The sequence below is a fragment of the Zosterops lateralis genome (genome assembly GCF_965231275.1).
Source record: "Zosterops lateralis genome assembly, chromosome: 3".
Lineage (NCBI taxonomy): Eukaryota > Metazoa > Chordata > Aves > Passeriformes > Zosteropidae > Zosterops > Zosterops lateralis.
The window spans coordinates 47,463,015-47,477,345 of record NC_139764.1 but is presented as its reverse complement, the minus strand read 5'-3'; the positions used below and the strand labels follow the sequence as shown (position 1 = coordinate 47,477,345).

Sequence of the window (14,331 nt, the reverse complement as noted above, 5' to 3'; positions counted from 1 at the left end):
TGAATGCACATTTTTTTAAAGACTGCACATATTACCTGCTTTGGTTTTGTTCAGCAGTTGCTCAGTAAATGGAAAGCTTGCAGAATGGGTGAGAATTGTACTGATTAATTGATTTTTAGCATATACCGAGAGAAAAAATTGTACATATGTTTGTCTTTTGCATACAGCTTTGGAGTAATTTCTTCCGAAAGCTAAGGTGCTTCTTTAAAACAAGAAGTGTTCAACCCTGACAAATTATAGTCCAGAAACCCTGGGCATGCAATGATGATGAAATACTGACCAGTTTGCTTAATTCCTCTCTTATTTCTGCTCGATCTCCTAGATGTTGGAGAACTTTATTTTGTATTAGAAGCAGGTGCATAACCACATTTAAAATACAGAATATTTGCAACTAAAAAAATGAGTTAAGTATGGAAAAGTGAAAAAATCTGTTTTCCTGCTGCTTCTATTCATAGTCATTATGGAAGGATAAGGACTGATTTATGTGTGAGAGTGAAAATGAGCAAACTTTTGCTATCTCATAGCTGGTGTGAATCCAGGAAGTCTTGATACAGAGATCCTGAAAATTTACATTATACATAGCTTCCCATTGAAATTGGGAATTTCCAATACTCTTCCATATTTTGACTACTGATCTTCTCATCTCACTCACAGCAGATTTTTTTTAAGGTGCCTTGCATTATTCAGCTCTTTTTATCTTTATGTAATGTTTAAATGAAGAGAAAGATCCTTTGGCATTCAAAAAATGTCATCATTTGTTTATGATTCTTATTTAGATTAACTTCAATTCTAGTCCTGATATTTAGCATTGTTAAAATAACTGCTTTATCATTCTTCAAGTTCTCAGTGATGAAGAATCTCTTAAATCTCTTCAAGTTAAGCAGTTATACATAATTTTTATATTTCAAGGTCGGCCTTTTAATTTCTTTGTGTTACTTTGTGGTATTTATAAATTACTGTGTTGGTAACTACTCAGCTCTGTGTGGTTAGATATGGTGAGTACACTAGCTAGAAGCAGGATGTTAGCCTGTGTGAATGTGGTATTAGTGAAAGTGAAAATGTTGGTTATGTTATGTGTTTTGTTTGTTACATGCAACAATTATTCCTTAATGCTACCAATTCCAGCTTTGGTCGGCCAGGAGTTGAATGCTACTGTCAACATGACAGTGGAGCTGCAGTAATCCAACTTCAGTTCCTGATTAATGAGGTTAGTAAAATGATTTATGTGTAATTCAGAGGAGATATGGAGCACATTTTCTTTAATTTTTCATTAAGCAAGCATTAAAATTAGCTGATATAAGTGATGTAGCACAAATAGCAAACTGTAATAACAATTAAAAATAAATTAACTTTTTTAGTTTTGGAAAATGCTTGACTAATACTGTAAGTGTCTTTGTCTCTAGAGTACTCTTTTGCTATAAGCAGGAACTAGAAATATCTTTTCATGTCCTTCAACATTGCAGGTTATCTCTGGAAGTGGTGAAGTACTTTTTCAATAGTACTACCAGTTTCAGTAGGAGTTAATTTTATTTTGATAGAGTTATTGTCTTAGACATGAATTGAATAATGTTACCTCAGTTTGATGTGTGTATCTAGGGATGTAGCAGCTGAGATCTGACAGCAGTGCTGTTCTTGAGCTGGGGACAGGTTTTTAGAGGGATCTCCCTAGCTTTTTTTAGAGGGATCTCCCTGTGTGTCAGCACACAGATAGCAGTTCATTCCTTGATTTCTCTGCAGAGATGGGCATAAGGAAACTGATGAGCACACACTGGAAAAAGCTCCTTCCCCATCACCTCTCAGTACAGCACTGAACGAAATATGAATGACCTGAACAACACGTGATCACATCAGTAGGAATGAGTTAAATCATTCCTACTACTTAGAACTTATCTGTACTATGGTGCTGACGGACATGCTTCTTACACATTTTTTCATCCTGGTGATAAATATGTAATATATTTCCATGTAATATATGTAATATATTTCCATGATGCTGCAGCGTTCCTACGGTTATGAAAACAAGTTGACTAAAAGGTTTTTGTTCTCCTAGGGAGCTCTTGTGAGTGCCTTGGCTGACGACACCTTACACCTGTGGAACTTGCGCCAGAAGAGACCGGCTATCCTTCATTCACTCAAATTTAACCGGGAACGGTAGGGATTGGTTTTTATTGCAGTGCCCCTTGGCATCACACCATGTGCTATTGTAAGATCCCATCTTTTTGCTGCAGTCCAAGTCATAACTTAGTACATAATTGAAATTGGGCTTACACTGGGTTTAACTTTCAATCTGTTAGGCCCCAAAGACGTCATCAGTAAGACACACTAGTGACCTAAACTGAGATGCCTTTTCTATCACGTGTTGCATTGCTGAACATCAATTTTCATATCTTTGAAATGTGGAGGGATTTGAATGTATGTCTTCAGCAGAATTTTGGAACAAGAGAAAGCGTGTGCATCAACAAGACAACCAGGAAAACTTGTTCAATTTTTTTACCTGGAATTTTTTTCTCTCTTAATGGCAAAGCAGAATTCTGCAGTGTTAGAGCTCTTGTTTGTATAAGAGTAGCTGAAAACCGCTTACATTTTGGCTAAAAATTTTTATACTCAAGAATTGTAAGCAAGCTAGAGAGACATTTAAGATTAAATTTCTAAAAGTCAGTTGACTAAATTTCTGAAAAGTGTGCCCTTTGTTTTAAAAGCAAGTATTCCTTCCCTTTCAGGAGGTATCCCTTCTTTAGCAGTATATGTAAAGTCTCAGCTGGAATGCTGTGTTTGCTTTTTTACAGTATGCATTAGAGATGGACTGCCTGGGGAGCTCAGAGGACACTAGAACGAACACAGAATAATCTGTGACTTGTATTTCTTTTGAATAGGGCAGGAGGTAATAAATTTTAAGTAATAGATAGCAATTGAAAAAGTTAAATATTTATGTAATGCCTTCTAACAATGTCATGTCGCACATGTTTTAAGTGCTAAACAAACTGTTGGGTGGGTGAAATGGTAACCTTGTAGTTTTAAAGCGCAGCTTATGAACAAAATCATCAGGAACAACAAAAATGCAGATTACTGGGGTTTCTTTGTATAGAGGATTAAGTGATTCTTAGTCCTTTTTGAAATTATTTCTATGATCACTGTGCATAAAATCTGACCAGGGCCTGTAGGAATAGGACAAGGGCTAGTGGCTTCAAAGTGAAAGAGGGAAAATTCAGATTAAATATTGAAAGAAATTCTTCACTGTGAGGGTGGTGAGACACTGTTACTGCTTGCCCAGAGTAGTAGTGGGTGCCTCATTCCTGTCCCAAGTTGTTCTAGGACAGGTTGGGTGGGGCTTTGATCTACTGAAAGATGTCCCTGCCAGCAGCTGAGTTGGACTGGGTGATCTTTAATGATTTTTAATGACCCCTTCAGGCCCAGACAATTCTGTGATTCTGAACTGTTATACAGAAAACAGAAAGCTTTGTTAACTGAGGCAAATTATCTGCCCCAAAGGAGTGTCAGTGTTCCTTTATGCAGCATAAAAGTCAAATGGAGAGAAATGCAGTTTATAACCACTAGTTTAATGAGGATTGTCCAAGTGTAAGAGATACAATGGTGTGTCCAAACTGAATTTTCTACTCCTTCCTTCCTTTTTTTTAGTGCATTTTCTCTTACTTGTAGTGTCTTAAGTGTCAGTGTAAAATTAGGGTTTGTATCCTGAAGTGACACTTAAACATGGGCTTCTTACTAATGCTTTAAAACAGGTATCTGAGGAGGTGATTCTGATTGTGTGCAAATCTGCTGTAGGCTGGCTTAGAGTTTTAGATATGTGGGTATCTTTGGTTAAGGCTAGTGGAAGTTTTAACTATCCTTTTTCTGTAAATGTAATGATGTCAGTAGCAAAACCCATCAAAGGGAGTTGAGTGGGGGTCTGAAGGAGTCTCGGTCACTGATGTTGCTTTAGTGACTGATTTAGTTACTAATCCTGTCTTGCTAAGGTAGGTAATGAGAGCACAGTAGTTACATGAGTGGTATAAGTATTGCTTGACACAAGAGCTTATTCTTCTAGCAATTTTAATTTAAAAATATCTATTATAATAGATGTTTTAACATATAAAAGTAGCCAGAACACTTAAGATTCCCAGATCTGTACCTTGTCATAGCCACTTAGGTTATGCTGGATGACTGTTAACTATTTTCAAATATTTTATTTTCTTTTGACTAGCTTATAAAATACAACTTTATAAAATAACATGTAATTTCATTATCAGGTAAATATTTTGATTTGAACTGCAAAAAACTCAGTGGTGAATAATTCTAAATAGGGGCCTTTATAACCCTCAGTTCTTTGTAATTTATTATACCTCATAGTTTCAATATGCTATAGGAATCTGAAGTAAATGGGCTTTTCTTAGGTCAGTTTTATGCTTTATATTAACTAAGTTTATTGAGGAGAGTGTTCATGATGTAAATTAGTTATGCACAGTCTTTCTTTCAGGCTTCTCTGGAAATATGCCAGAGGGCTTTGGAGGTCATTGCTGGTTTTAATCCCACCATAGAGTCCATGTCCACTTCCTACCACTCATTCCTGCACTTGCATTGTTGTTGTGTTCTTTCTAAAGGAAAAGTGCTTGTCTATCTCCACTTGACCCCCCTTCTCCAGCCAAAACTTGTTCTTTCTCATGGCGTGTTAATACCAATAGTCCTTGGATTTACCAGCAGTTCCTGTCTGTCAGTAATAACAGTCCTTGGCTGGCTCCACAGCCATCCAGTTATCTGTGTTTGAGACATACACATTAGGCCCTTATCTTCTGGGAATCAAGAGCTCGAAGGGATTTCTCTGTGGACTGCTGTTTATAGGGTTGTTAGACAATGGGCTTTAATACACATTAGCTCCTTATAATTACAAGCTCAAAAGGGTCTCACTTTGGACCACTGTTTCTGGAGTAGCAAGAGGCTTTAGTTGTAGTAATTTTCCATCTTGGCCAATTTGAGTTGGTAACTTTAATCTTTGACTGTTCAAAAACAAAAATATTATTCCACTTGGGTTGTTATTCAGACAAGAAAAATAAATTTCCAAGGCTGTTTGTTAAAAGCAGATGTTCATTAGACACCTGTTAGTTCCTGGGAACAGAGAGTGTTTCTGATAAGCTCTAAGGGAGTTTAATCCAAGTGCAGTTCTTCAAGGCCGGGGCGTAATGAGCATTTCTCAGATCAGAGAAATTGGTGTCCTGGGTGGCAGAGGCATGCAGCACCACAACCCATACCATGACTAAAGTCAGCTCCCCTTAGCCTCTACATTCTACAGTCACAAGCATGAAGTTGTTATAAACCTAATTAATAAAAATTCTAAAGTACTTCATGTTGTGGGATTAAAATCTGTTCATAAGGATAACTAACTTTTCAAACAGGACTTATTTAAAGTATTTTATGTACTGCAACACACCCTTGTAGCTGTCTTCTCTAATCGTATTTTGTCACTTTGTGAAGGGAGATTAAATATCTTAGAATTCATTATATGACTGAAGCAATGATTGTAGTGGCATCAGTATTTGCTCTAGGACACTGTTGAGGCAAAGATTTAAAATTATTTAACTGATTTGGTTTACCTGAAAGTGTGTTGAAATTGGAGAAAAGTGGTATTGTGTCCTATTCAACAGGAATTGAACTTTAGCCCGTCACAGGCAAATTTTCAGTCAGATTTTGTTTCTAGATGAAGATTTCATATGTAAGGTTTAGATTTGAACTAAAAAGTTGTCTTTAGCATAGAAAGTTAACTGTAGCTGTTAGCTACCCAGATGAAAGGATTTTTAGTCTTGAAAACTATTCTTTAACTGTGTTTAAAAATAAACTAAAAAAAAGCAAGTGATAAGACTATGACTTCATTAATTAATTCTGTAGTCTGGTACAGCCTTTTAACAGCTCTGCCTAATTCCCTTCTTTTAGTTGTGTGGAAGAACTACTGCTCAATGTCTAATAAAACAATTTCTAGATTTCATATTTGATTATCCTGTTGGTAATTTTATTTGGCTACCTCATTTTCAGGTGTTTTAAACATCACAAGATGTTTAAAACTAGCTAGCTAGTTAAAAAGAGCTAGCTTGTCTCTATAAATGCTTTTGTTGTGTGTTTAAATATTTTGTAAACTCACCTGAAAATTTAAGTTTTAAATCTGTAAATTATTTCAGAATGCAGTCTCTAGTACATGATAGGAAAGTGATGTGAATTCTTGCTTCTCTACTCGTGACTTTTAAGAACAGGGAGTGGTGAGAAAGAGCTGATTCTTTTAAATATAATTCTATGCCATTACAGGCTTTGTTGTGATACATGAAAAATGTCTTTGGCTAACTTACATCATCTTAGATTTGAGCAAAACATTGCTTTAAAAGCAATGGCCAAGAGTCCTGAAAGATGCTTCTTTCTGCTGAATCAAAATTAAATTAGTTAAGAATCTGTAGATAAAAAAATGACCATTAATGGATTCAAAGCTCCTGACCTCATTTTGTAGCAATGATAGTAATTTGAAGCAAGTTTTCTGAAGCAGAGATTGGTGAGGTTTCAGATGTATAATAAATCAGTTAGCTGAAATTATTGACAGATATCAAAAGCTCAGTGCAAAACAATCTAGTTCAAGTTCTCTAGCCTTTTGTTTGCTGCATTTGTGGGGGTTTTGCAGCTGCTCTATGTTCTAGTTACCAAACAAGAGTAAGGAGATAGTGAACCAATATCATGCTTGGCCACTGTTCCTTGACTGTGGGAAGTGGTGTGTAGGGGCCAGGACAAAAATGCATAATGATGAGGGACAGTTGCTTGTGAGACTTGTCATGCAAGTTGAAAATGTCTAAATACTATCTCTTTTCAGAATGCATAATTCAGTGTGGGAACTTAGCATTTCAGGTTTCATACTTCTACAAGATGTCTTCAGTGGATCATTATCTAGTTCCTTTGTCATCTACATATCAATAAGTGTAATAAGTGTAGTTAAAACATCTTATTAGAGTAAATACTGAAAGCATGTTGTTAGACAGATACATACATACATGCCTAATCGAGCTTTAGTTTCCTGTCACGCAGAAAGTGTTAAACTTGATGCTGATCTAAGGTGTGAAAAGTCAAACATGCATCCCTAACCAGCCAGGGACTTTCACAGATCCTGTTTGAGAGGGTGGAGTGACAGACTAACTTCATTAAAAAAAGAAAAAGTAGCATGGGATGACAAATTTGAGGCCCCTTTGCCAGCCAAAGCAAACCAGCTTTGTATACAAGTATGAAAAATTTGTTTCATTATCCAAGACTTACATCCTTCCTGAGCTGACATTCCCTGTTCTAATGCCAAAAGAAAGTTTGTCTTTATGGTAAATCACAAAGCAAGAATGGCATAACAATAGAACTGAGTGTTTTATGCGAGTGTTCTGCATATCGATCCCTGAATGCCTTTATAGCAGTTTGATTTTTAATATGTCAACATCTGTGCTGTGGGATTTAAATAGTTTTCTTCAACGTGAAAGTACATAATTCAGAGTTACAAAATTATGCTTAAAATATCTTTGGCTTTCTATCCTGCTGTAAACAGCAGCTTTAGTATTGTGTTTGGAACACTGTCTACAGAGAGTGGAAAATCCCACTTGTATTTACTTATTAACAATAAGATTTTAAACTTCTATTGGCACATATGTTACCTTGTTAGATCCTGTAACTGTGTACTCAGCCTGTGCCTTACCAGACTTGAGAGTTTTCTTTCACCTTGAATTTACAAACTGACCAATTCTGCCACTTTGTGGATAGCAGAAGGACATACAGGTTGTCTTGCTTGTGAGAATAGGTGATGTAGACATTGTTTATAGGGTTTTGGTTCATTTTTCATACATAACTAAGTTTTTGGTTTGGGGTTTGTTTTCTTTTTTTTTTTCACTTTTTAAAGTGACTTTCTTCAGAATGAGAGGAAATGATCACTGGGTCTGCTTGCCTTGATGGTGTCGTGTAAAGCCTTTTACCTAGTGAGCTTAAAATTTTAACTCAGTGGTGATTCACTAGGGCATATAATTAGGAGTTTGATCTTGTGTCAAGAAACTAGCAGAAGAAAATGTATTGACTGTCTGGATTTGTCATATATATGAATGTTTCTTTCACAAGAATCTAATTGTTTTGAAAAATGTTTCCTTGAGGCCATGCATGCATGCAGAGTTCCACATGTCAGTGTGTTTGGTGGAACTGCAGTTGCATCACCTGCTTTCTCCTGCCTTTAGCACTGAGGCAGAACCATAATGCCAAGTCCTGCCACTCAGAAATTTCAAATTTTGGAGAAATGATTTTTAAATTGCCTCAGTTGCCCTGTTAGCCATACTTTTCACACTGACTTTCACAGGGATATGAGGCATATAATGGCCAATTGCCACGTTCTTGGGCAGAATTTGATCTCTAGTCTTTAAGTTCTGCCTGAATGACAGGCTTCTCCATCAGTGATAGGAATAATTTTTCTGTCTCGTGTGGTAGGGCTACACCTCTGACGTGGCTATTTTTTGTCTGCAATTTGAGTTTGTGACTCCCCACATGCCTTTTGATGCAACTGATTTTAAAATAAAGAGAATTTTTCAGTATTGAAAGAATTTACACAAAACACTCAAAAAAATCTGAAACTTTACCGCTGATGAAATACCCTGTGCTATACATTTGTGAACTCCTCTTGGTGTGTCTGACATGCCCATGGTCTGGTTACTTGTGTCCTCCCAAGATACTTGAGTTTCTTACTCTAACACATGCTTACTCCATCTTGACACCGCTGGTGTCTACCACAACTCAGACAATGAACACAGGTGCTTCTCAGCTGCATGAAGGGGCAGCTGTTCAAGTCAATGTATTTGGGGAAGCACCACTTGGAGTGCTATTGAGGGATATAAATGGAATTGAAGTACATGGTTCAGTTCCTTGGAAATACTGTATTTACCCACATGCTTTTTTGGTGGGACATTTTTGGGATGCAGTGAAGAGGATTTCTTCCTCTGCACATGCCTTCTGGTCTTTGAGGCCTTTTTTGTGCAGGCAGGTGTTCTAAGCTTATTGAAGTCATCAAATGTGGAAAAAAACCCCCTTTGCAACAGTCAGGCAGTATCAAAACTACTGCTTGCTTCTATGAGTATGTAATTTTGACACTGGCCTGTGACTTTTTAAGCCCATGGAGGACTTAAACAAGAGTCCATGGATGTGGAGTCTACATTAACATGGGAATTAAACTCCTCAGCTTCTGAATTTTACGTGGTACTGTCTCATACGTGAAATGTTGAGGATACAGGTGTGCAGAACACAGCTTTGGTAGCTTAATCTTTTGCTTTTATTTTGCCTATATAATAATGTTCCGAGCAGCTGTGTGCTTACAGTTACTGCAGACTTATAATGATAGCCTGAGGCACTAGAAATATTTTAGTGATTTAACAAAACCTGTTATCAGTGTTTGTCATACTTCAAAGTATTTGTCACTGTGCTTTGTTAAAGCAGTGAAAAATTCTGAAGAATGTGTAATGCTTAATAATGCAGTAGACGAGGAAAAGGTAAAGAATAATTTAGAAGGATTTCTGCTGTCATAATAATACAGTCAAGTTAACAGCCTGCCATTTTTCCTTAATATTTCCACTTAAAAACTAGTTCTTTGAATAATGTATTGATTTGATAAGTTATGTTCTTTAATATTTCTGTAATTATTCTGTAGGGAGTATTATCACTTGCTGTATTGTTTAGACATGTTGTGAAACAGCAGCAATTAAGATTTTGTTTTAGTAGCTTTGACAGATTATCAGAAAAGATACATGGTCTGCAGTTAAGAAAGGGAATCCTTTCAGCAGGTTTACAAGAAACTTATTGAAGAATCTCTTGTCATTTCTAAGACTCTCCCATAAGCAATATCCTAAATTACAAATTCATTTTGCAAGAAAGAAAAATCTTGGTGGTTTTTTTTTTGTTTGTTTGTTTGTTTTGAGGGGTGGGGAGGGAGCGGCTTTGCAAGTATGTGTGTGGTGAAGGGGAATATTTTGTACTTACATTAAATTACAGCTACAGGAGAATTTAAAACTATCCTGCCTGCTTTGGGGTTGTATAACAGTGCCTCATTTTAGCGGTGATGTTAGTTTATATGAAAATCTTGCTGTAGATTTCACATTGAAAAAATAAAGCTCCTTAAAGCATTTTTTTTTTTCTATAAAGGGATCTTTCTCTTTGTGAAGATATTGGAAAGTGAAATATTTGAAATGACATGCTGTGCCCAGTACTGGTTTATGCTAAAACTTTGGTCTGTTTCACAAAATGTACTACACTTACTGAGAGAGCTGAAATTGCCTTGGAGACAACATGAGGAATCTGTTATGCCATGAAAGAACTGCCTGCAAAAGCCTGCTTTCTGTGGCTGCTGGCTCAGACAATTCCAGGCTGTCTCTTTAGATGTACAAAACCGGATGTTTTTAAATCGTAGATGCTCCTGGTTTAGTATTTTTGGGCAGAATGGCTTGCTGCAGGAGAAAAGTATGGTAGTCTACTTTTGACTTCTACAGTGTTTTTGGGCAGTTGGGGTTTGTGTGCAAAGAGAGACTAATACAAAATTTGTTTTGTCTGTAATTTTTTTGATGTGTTCTCAACAATTGATTATATTTTCCACTTTTATGGATATATCCATTTGTGCATAGGGAGAGAGGGAGAAGAATGCTCGAGTTGTAGAAATGGCCGGAGGATTGTATGTCCAGTTCTGCTTCTGTTGATTTTAAAATACATTATGGATGAAGTATATTCTACCTTGTGGCCAAAAGATAGGTTTCTGAAAGAAAAATATACAGTTTTCAGAAAAATAAAGATGCTGTCTCTGGCCAAGCATCAAATAAGCAAGTATTTCTTCATTACCAAGAAGATTCTAAGCTTTTGTTTCCATCCTCCAAAAAGAGTTTGGATCCCTTCAATCATCAGTCCGGTTCTCAGCAGAACAAACAAGGCTGCTGGCCATTCAGATGGTCCCTAGCTTCACTGATTTTTTAGTTTTTAAGAGGGCTGTAACATTTCCAGAGCTGTTTAAATATACATAGTTTAAGGTGAAGCCTTAATCAGTGAGGAGAGAAGCTCAGTGCATGAACTTTGATGTTGGAAATACTATTGTGTAATTTTTTTAAATAAATGCAATTATCTGAAATTAGTCATTCAGTCAAAATATAGTTGAGTTTCCAAAGTTGGAAAACATAGTTTTTCTATTAAGAAAATAAAATAGTAAATATATTTTTTATTTTCAAGTGAAGTAACATTTACTACATTCGGAGAGAAATTTTGGTTCTTATAGCAGGATCAACATGGTATTCCTTTTTTTTAGTTTTTATGTGAAATTAAAGATCTAGGAATATTTTTTAGAAAAATTTGTAGAAAAATCACACAATTCTGATTGTAGAAGAATGGTAAAATACTTTGAGGAATAAGGTTAAGAACTCTGTTATGTGCCTATTCTTTACAATTTTGAAGTCTTCTCAGCCTCCTGCCTTTGAGAGTTTGTAAATATTTTGTGAAGCTGTTTGTTCTGTTCATTTACTATTGGCATGGAATCACTTCATTGTTTGCTAACTCTTGACAAAATTAATCTCAGTTGCACAAAGGAGACAGTAAATTGAATATGTCTGCATATTCAAGAAGAGTATCAAGAATATTGAGGAACTTCTTTAAATGTTACCCTTGGGCTACAGCACTCAAAGCTGAAGGCCCAGCTTTTATTTTTGCCCACTTTAAATGATGTGAAATAGATTGGCTTTCATAACGAAAGTGTTGGACAATTGTAATTAACAGTATTAACTTGCTAATCAAGACAAGCCTACAACCCTGCTACTGATTATTTTTTCTGGCTGCTAGGCCATGATTTTGGATCCAACTGATCTGGTTGCCAGCTGCTTCTGGCATGTGGAGTGCTGGCACCAAAGGCGCTGTGGGGTTGCAGAGTGCTGAAAGTTTATGTTTATGCTCTGTCTTTATATACAATAACTGCCTGCCTAGGAAAAATGGGTACCAATGTATGTGCTTTAGTTTCCATTTAAATGCTTTTTTTTTAAAGGATTTTGGGGAAACAAGTTTTCAACCTGTGCTGGTTGCAAATTAGTGTCCTTAGTTAAATGTGTTACAACCTCTGCAGGTTGAATTGGAAGGGCATTTTAAGTCATGTATGTAGTACTTTTCCTGTCAAACACCAGTGAAAAAATTAGTGCAGCCTTTTGGCATACGTATTCCAGGACAAGAAATTGAGTTGGAGAGCAGATAGATTAGGTATTTGCTGGAGCAGAGTCCATTCCTATTTAGGAAGAAATAAGTGAAAAAACCCCAAAATGGTACACTTCTGAATCCAGGTAGTATCCTACAGAAGTTTTAACTTTTGAAACCTGCAGTGCAAATTTACATCTCTTCAGCCATAGCAAATTCTCTTTTTTGCTGTTAGCCTTTCCTTTCAGCTCAAGTTGGTGTACATATGCAGCATCTAATGCAAAGGATCTAAAGCTGTTCTTTGCATAAATACTTAACAGGCTTGTGAAGTGGTGCATGGATTTGGCAATAAGCAACCCAATTGGGAGAAAACAGGAACAAAAAAAATTGTAAAGCTAAGGATGAAAGCCAACAGAACAAATTCTTGTTGAATAATTGTTTTACCTTATCACTAAAGCACTTCTGAAAGCCCAAGTTTGATAGCGAAATAATTTGGCAATTTCTTTCGATGTCAGACCCTGTCAGATTAAAGTGGTTTAGAGTTTCCAGAAAGTTTCTAGACTCCAGAATTATGTCAATTTGTACAGACATTATTCCCTTATCTTGAAGAAGTAGTCAACGATAATCAGGACCCAAGGGGCAGAAATAATCAGGTTTTCAAATGCTAGTGTTTGTGCTGGAGCTGCAAAGAGGAGTCCCCTGCTGGTACATACGGTTGTTAGCTGTTAAGTCTTGTGCAGGTATTCCCTTCTAGCGGAAGAAAAAAACTAAAAGGTAGAAAATTAAAACATGATTGAAGTAAAGCCTGAAATTTAAACTACTTTTAAAGTTACTTTTATATTTATTTAGGATCATTCTAAGCTTTGCTCTTTAGGCATTAATTTGCATTATGTGTAAACTTACTTTGCTGGAGTTATATCTTTTGTCTGTCTCCTTACTTGAAATCAGCCTTATCTGCATATGACAACTTCTAAAATCCTTTGTTCTTTAAAACTTGAAAGGAGATAGATTCCAAAGGGAGATTTATAGATTATAGGAGTATTGTATTTGACGTTTGATGTGACAGCAGTCAAATACATTCAATATGATAATTTTTAAAGGCAACTGTAATTTCTTTTTTTATTTATTTATGAACTTTATAATACCTTGCTTTCTATTATTTTGTTCAGCCTAAGGTTCTACTTTGTCTGTTCATCTCTTACTTTGGTCAAGTACTGGCTTTTCTACTTTACCTCAAATTTGTCTTATATATTCCTGGTTTTCTACCCTTTGGTAGCATAGACCTTGCAGTGTAAGATAGCAATAAGACATTTATTTAATTTCTTTTTGATGGCTTTCTCTTTCAGGATAACATTTTGTCACCTGCCTTTCCAAAGCAAATGGCTATATGTGGGCACTGAAAGAGGAAACATTCACATTGTCAATGTGGAATCATTTACTCTCTCAGGCTATGTCATCATGTGGAATAAAGCCATTGAACTGTGAGTTTAACCAAGTTTTGTCTGTGGAGGGGGAGGGAACAGCAGTGTCCCAGATGTTGTTGGAATCCCGTCAGTTGTTTTTGTCCCATCAGTTGCAGGAATATCATTGTTATCTAAAGAGGCCTCCGTATTCATCTTACTGCACTACATACACTATCAAAGTACATACTCATGTAGATATTTTTATTTTCAAGAATGTGAAGTGCTAATGTTAATATATGTTTCTGCCTTTTAGAAGTATCTTATCATATTCCTGGGATAGATATGGAATACACAAAACAGTATAGAAGAAGATGTAAAAATCACTATGTGTGGGGATAAAATAGAAGAAAAAAAATATACATTAAAATATGGTGTGGCTGGTACTTGGGCAGACATGTCACTTCCACAGTTGGGGATTAAAGACCAAAGTGTAAAGATAATGAATTTTTTAAGAGAACTGATGTATTCTGAGTTGGCAGTGACTTTCTGAAATGCGAATTTAGAAAAGTCTATTCCAAGAGCAAAGTACATTTTATAGCTATTGTCACTGCATCTCCTTTTTTTAATGTTAAATTTGTATGTACAAATATAGTGGTTTGTGGGAGAATGATGTAGTTGTGTGCTCTTCCTGTGCTGGTGTTTTGCTCCCAGTACGTCTTCTTTCCAAAATACATGAAGTCCATCA

At 36.1% G+C, this 14,331-nt stretch overlaps 1 protein-coding gene across 10 annotated transcripts in view; it reads left to right on the top strand.

Moving 5' to 3' along the window:
- Positions 1-14,331, top strand: part of STXBP5 (syntaxin binding protein 5) — a 104,428-nt gene that overhangs the window by 26,576 nt on the left and 63,521 nt on the right. For all 10 annotated transcript variants that reach the window (XM_083857138.1, XM_083857144.1, XM_083857142.1 and 7 more), the window contains exons 3-5: positions 1,126-1,207; positions 2,051-2,151; positions 13,530-13,664. In XM_083857138.1, coding sequence (XP_083713264.1) covers positions 1,126-1,207; positions 2,051-2,151; positions 13,530-13,664 — 318 coding nt within the window. The remainder of the gene's footprint in view (positions 1-1,125; positions 1,208-2,050; positions 2,152-13,529; positions 13,665-14,331) is intronic.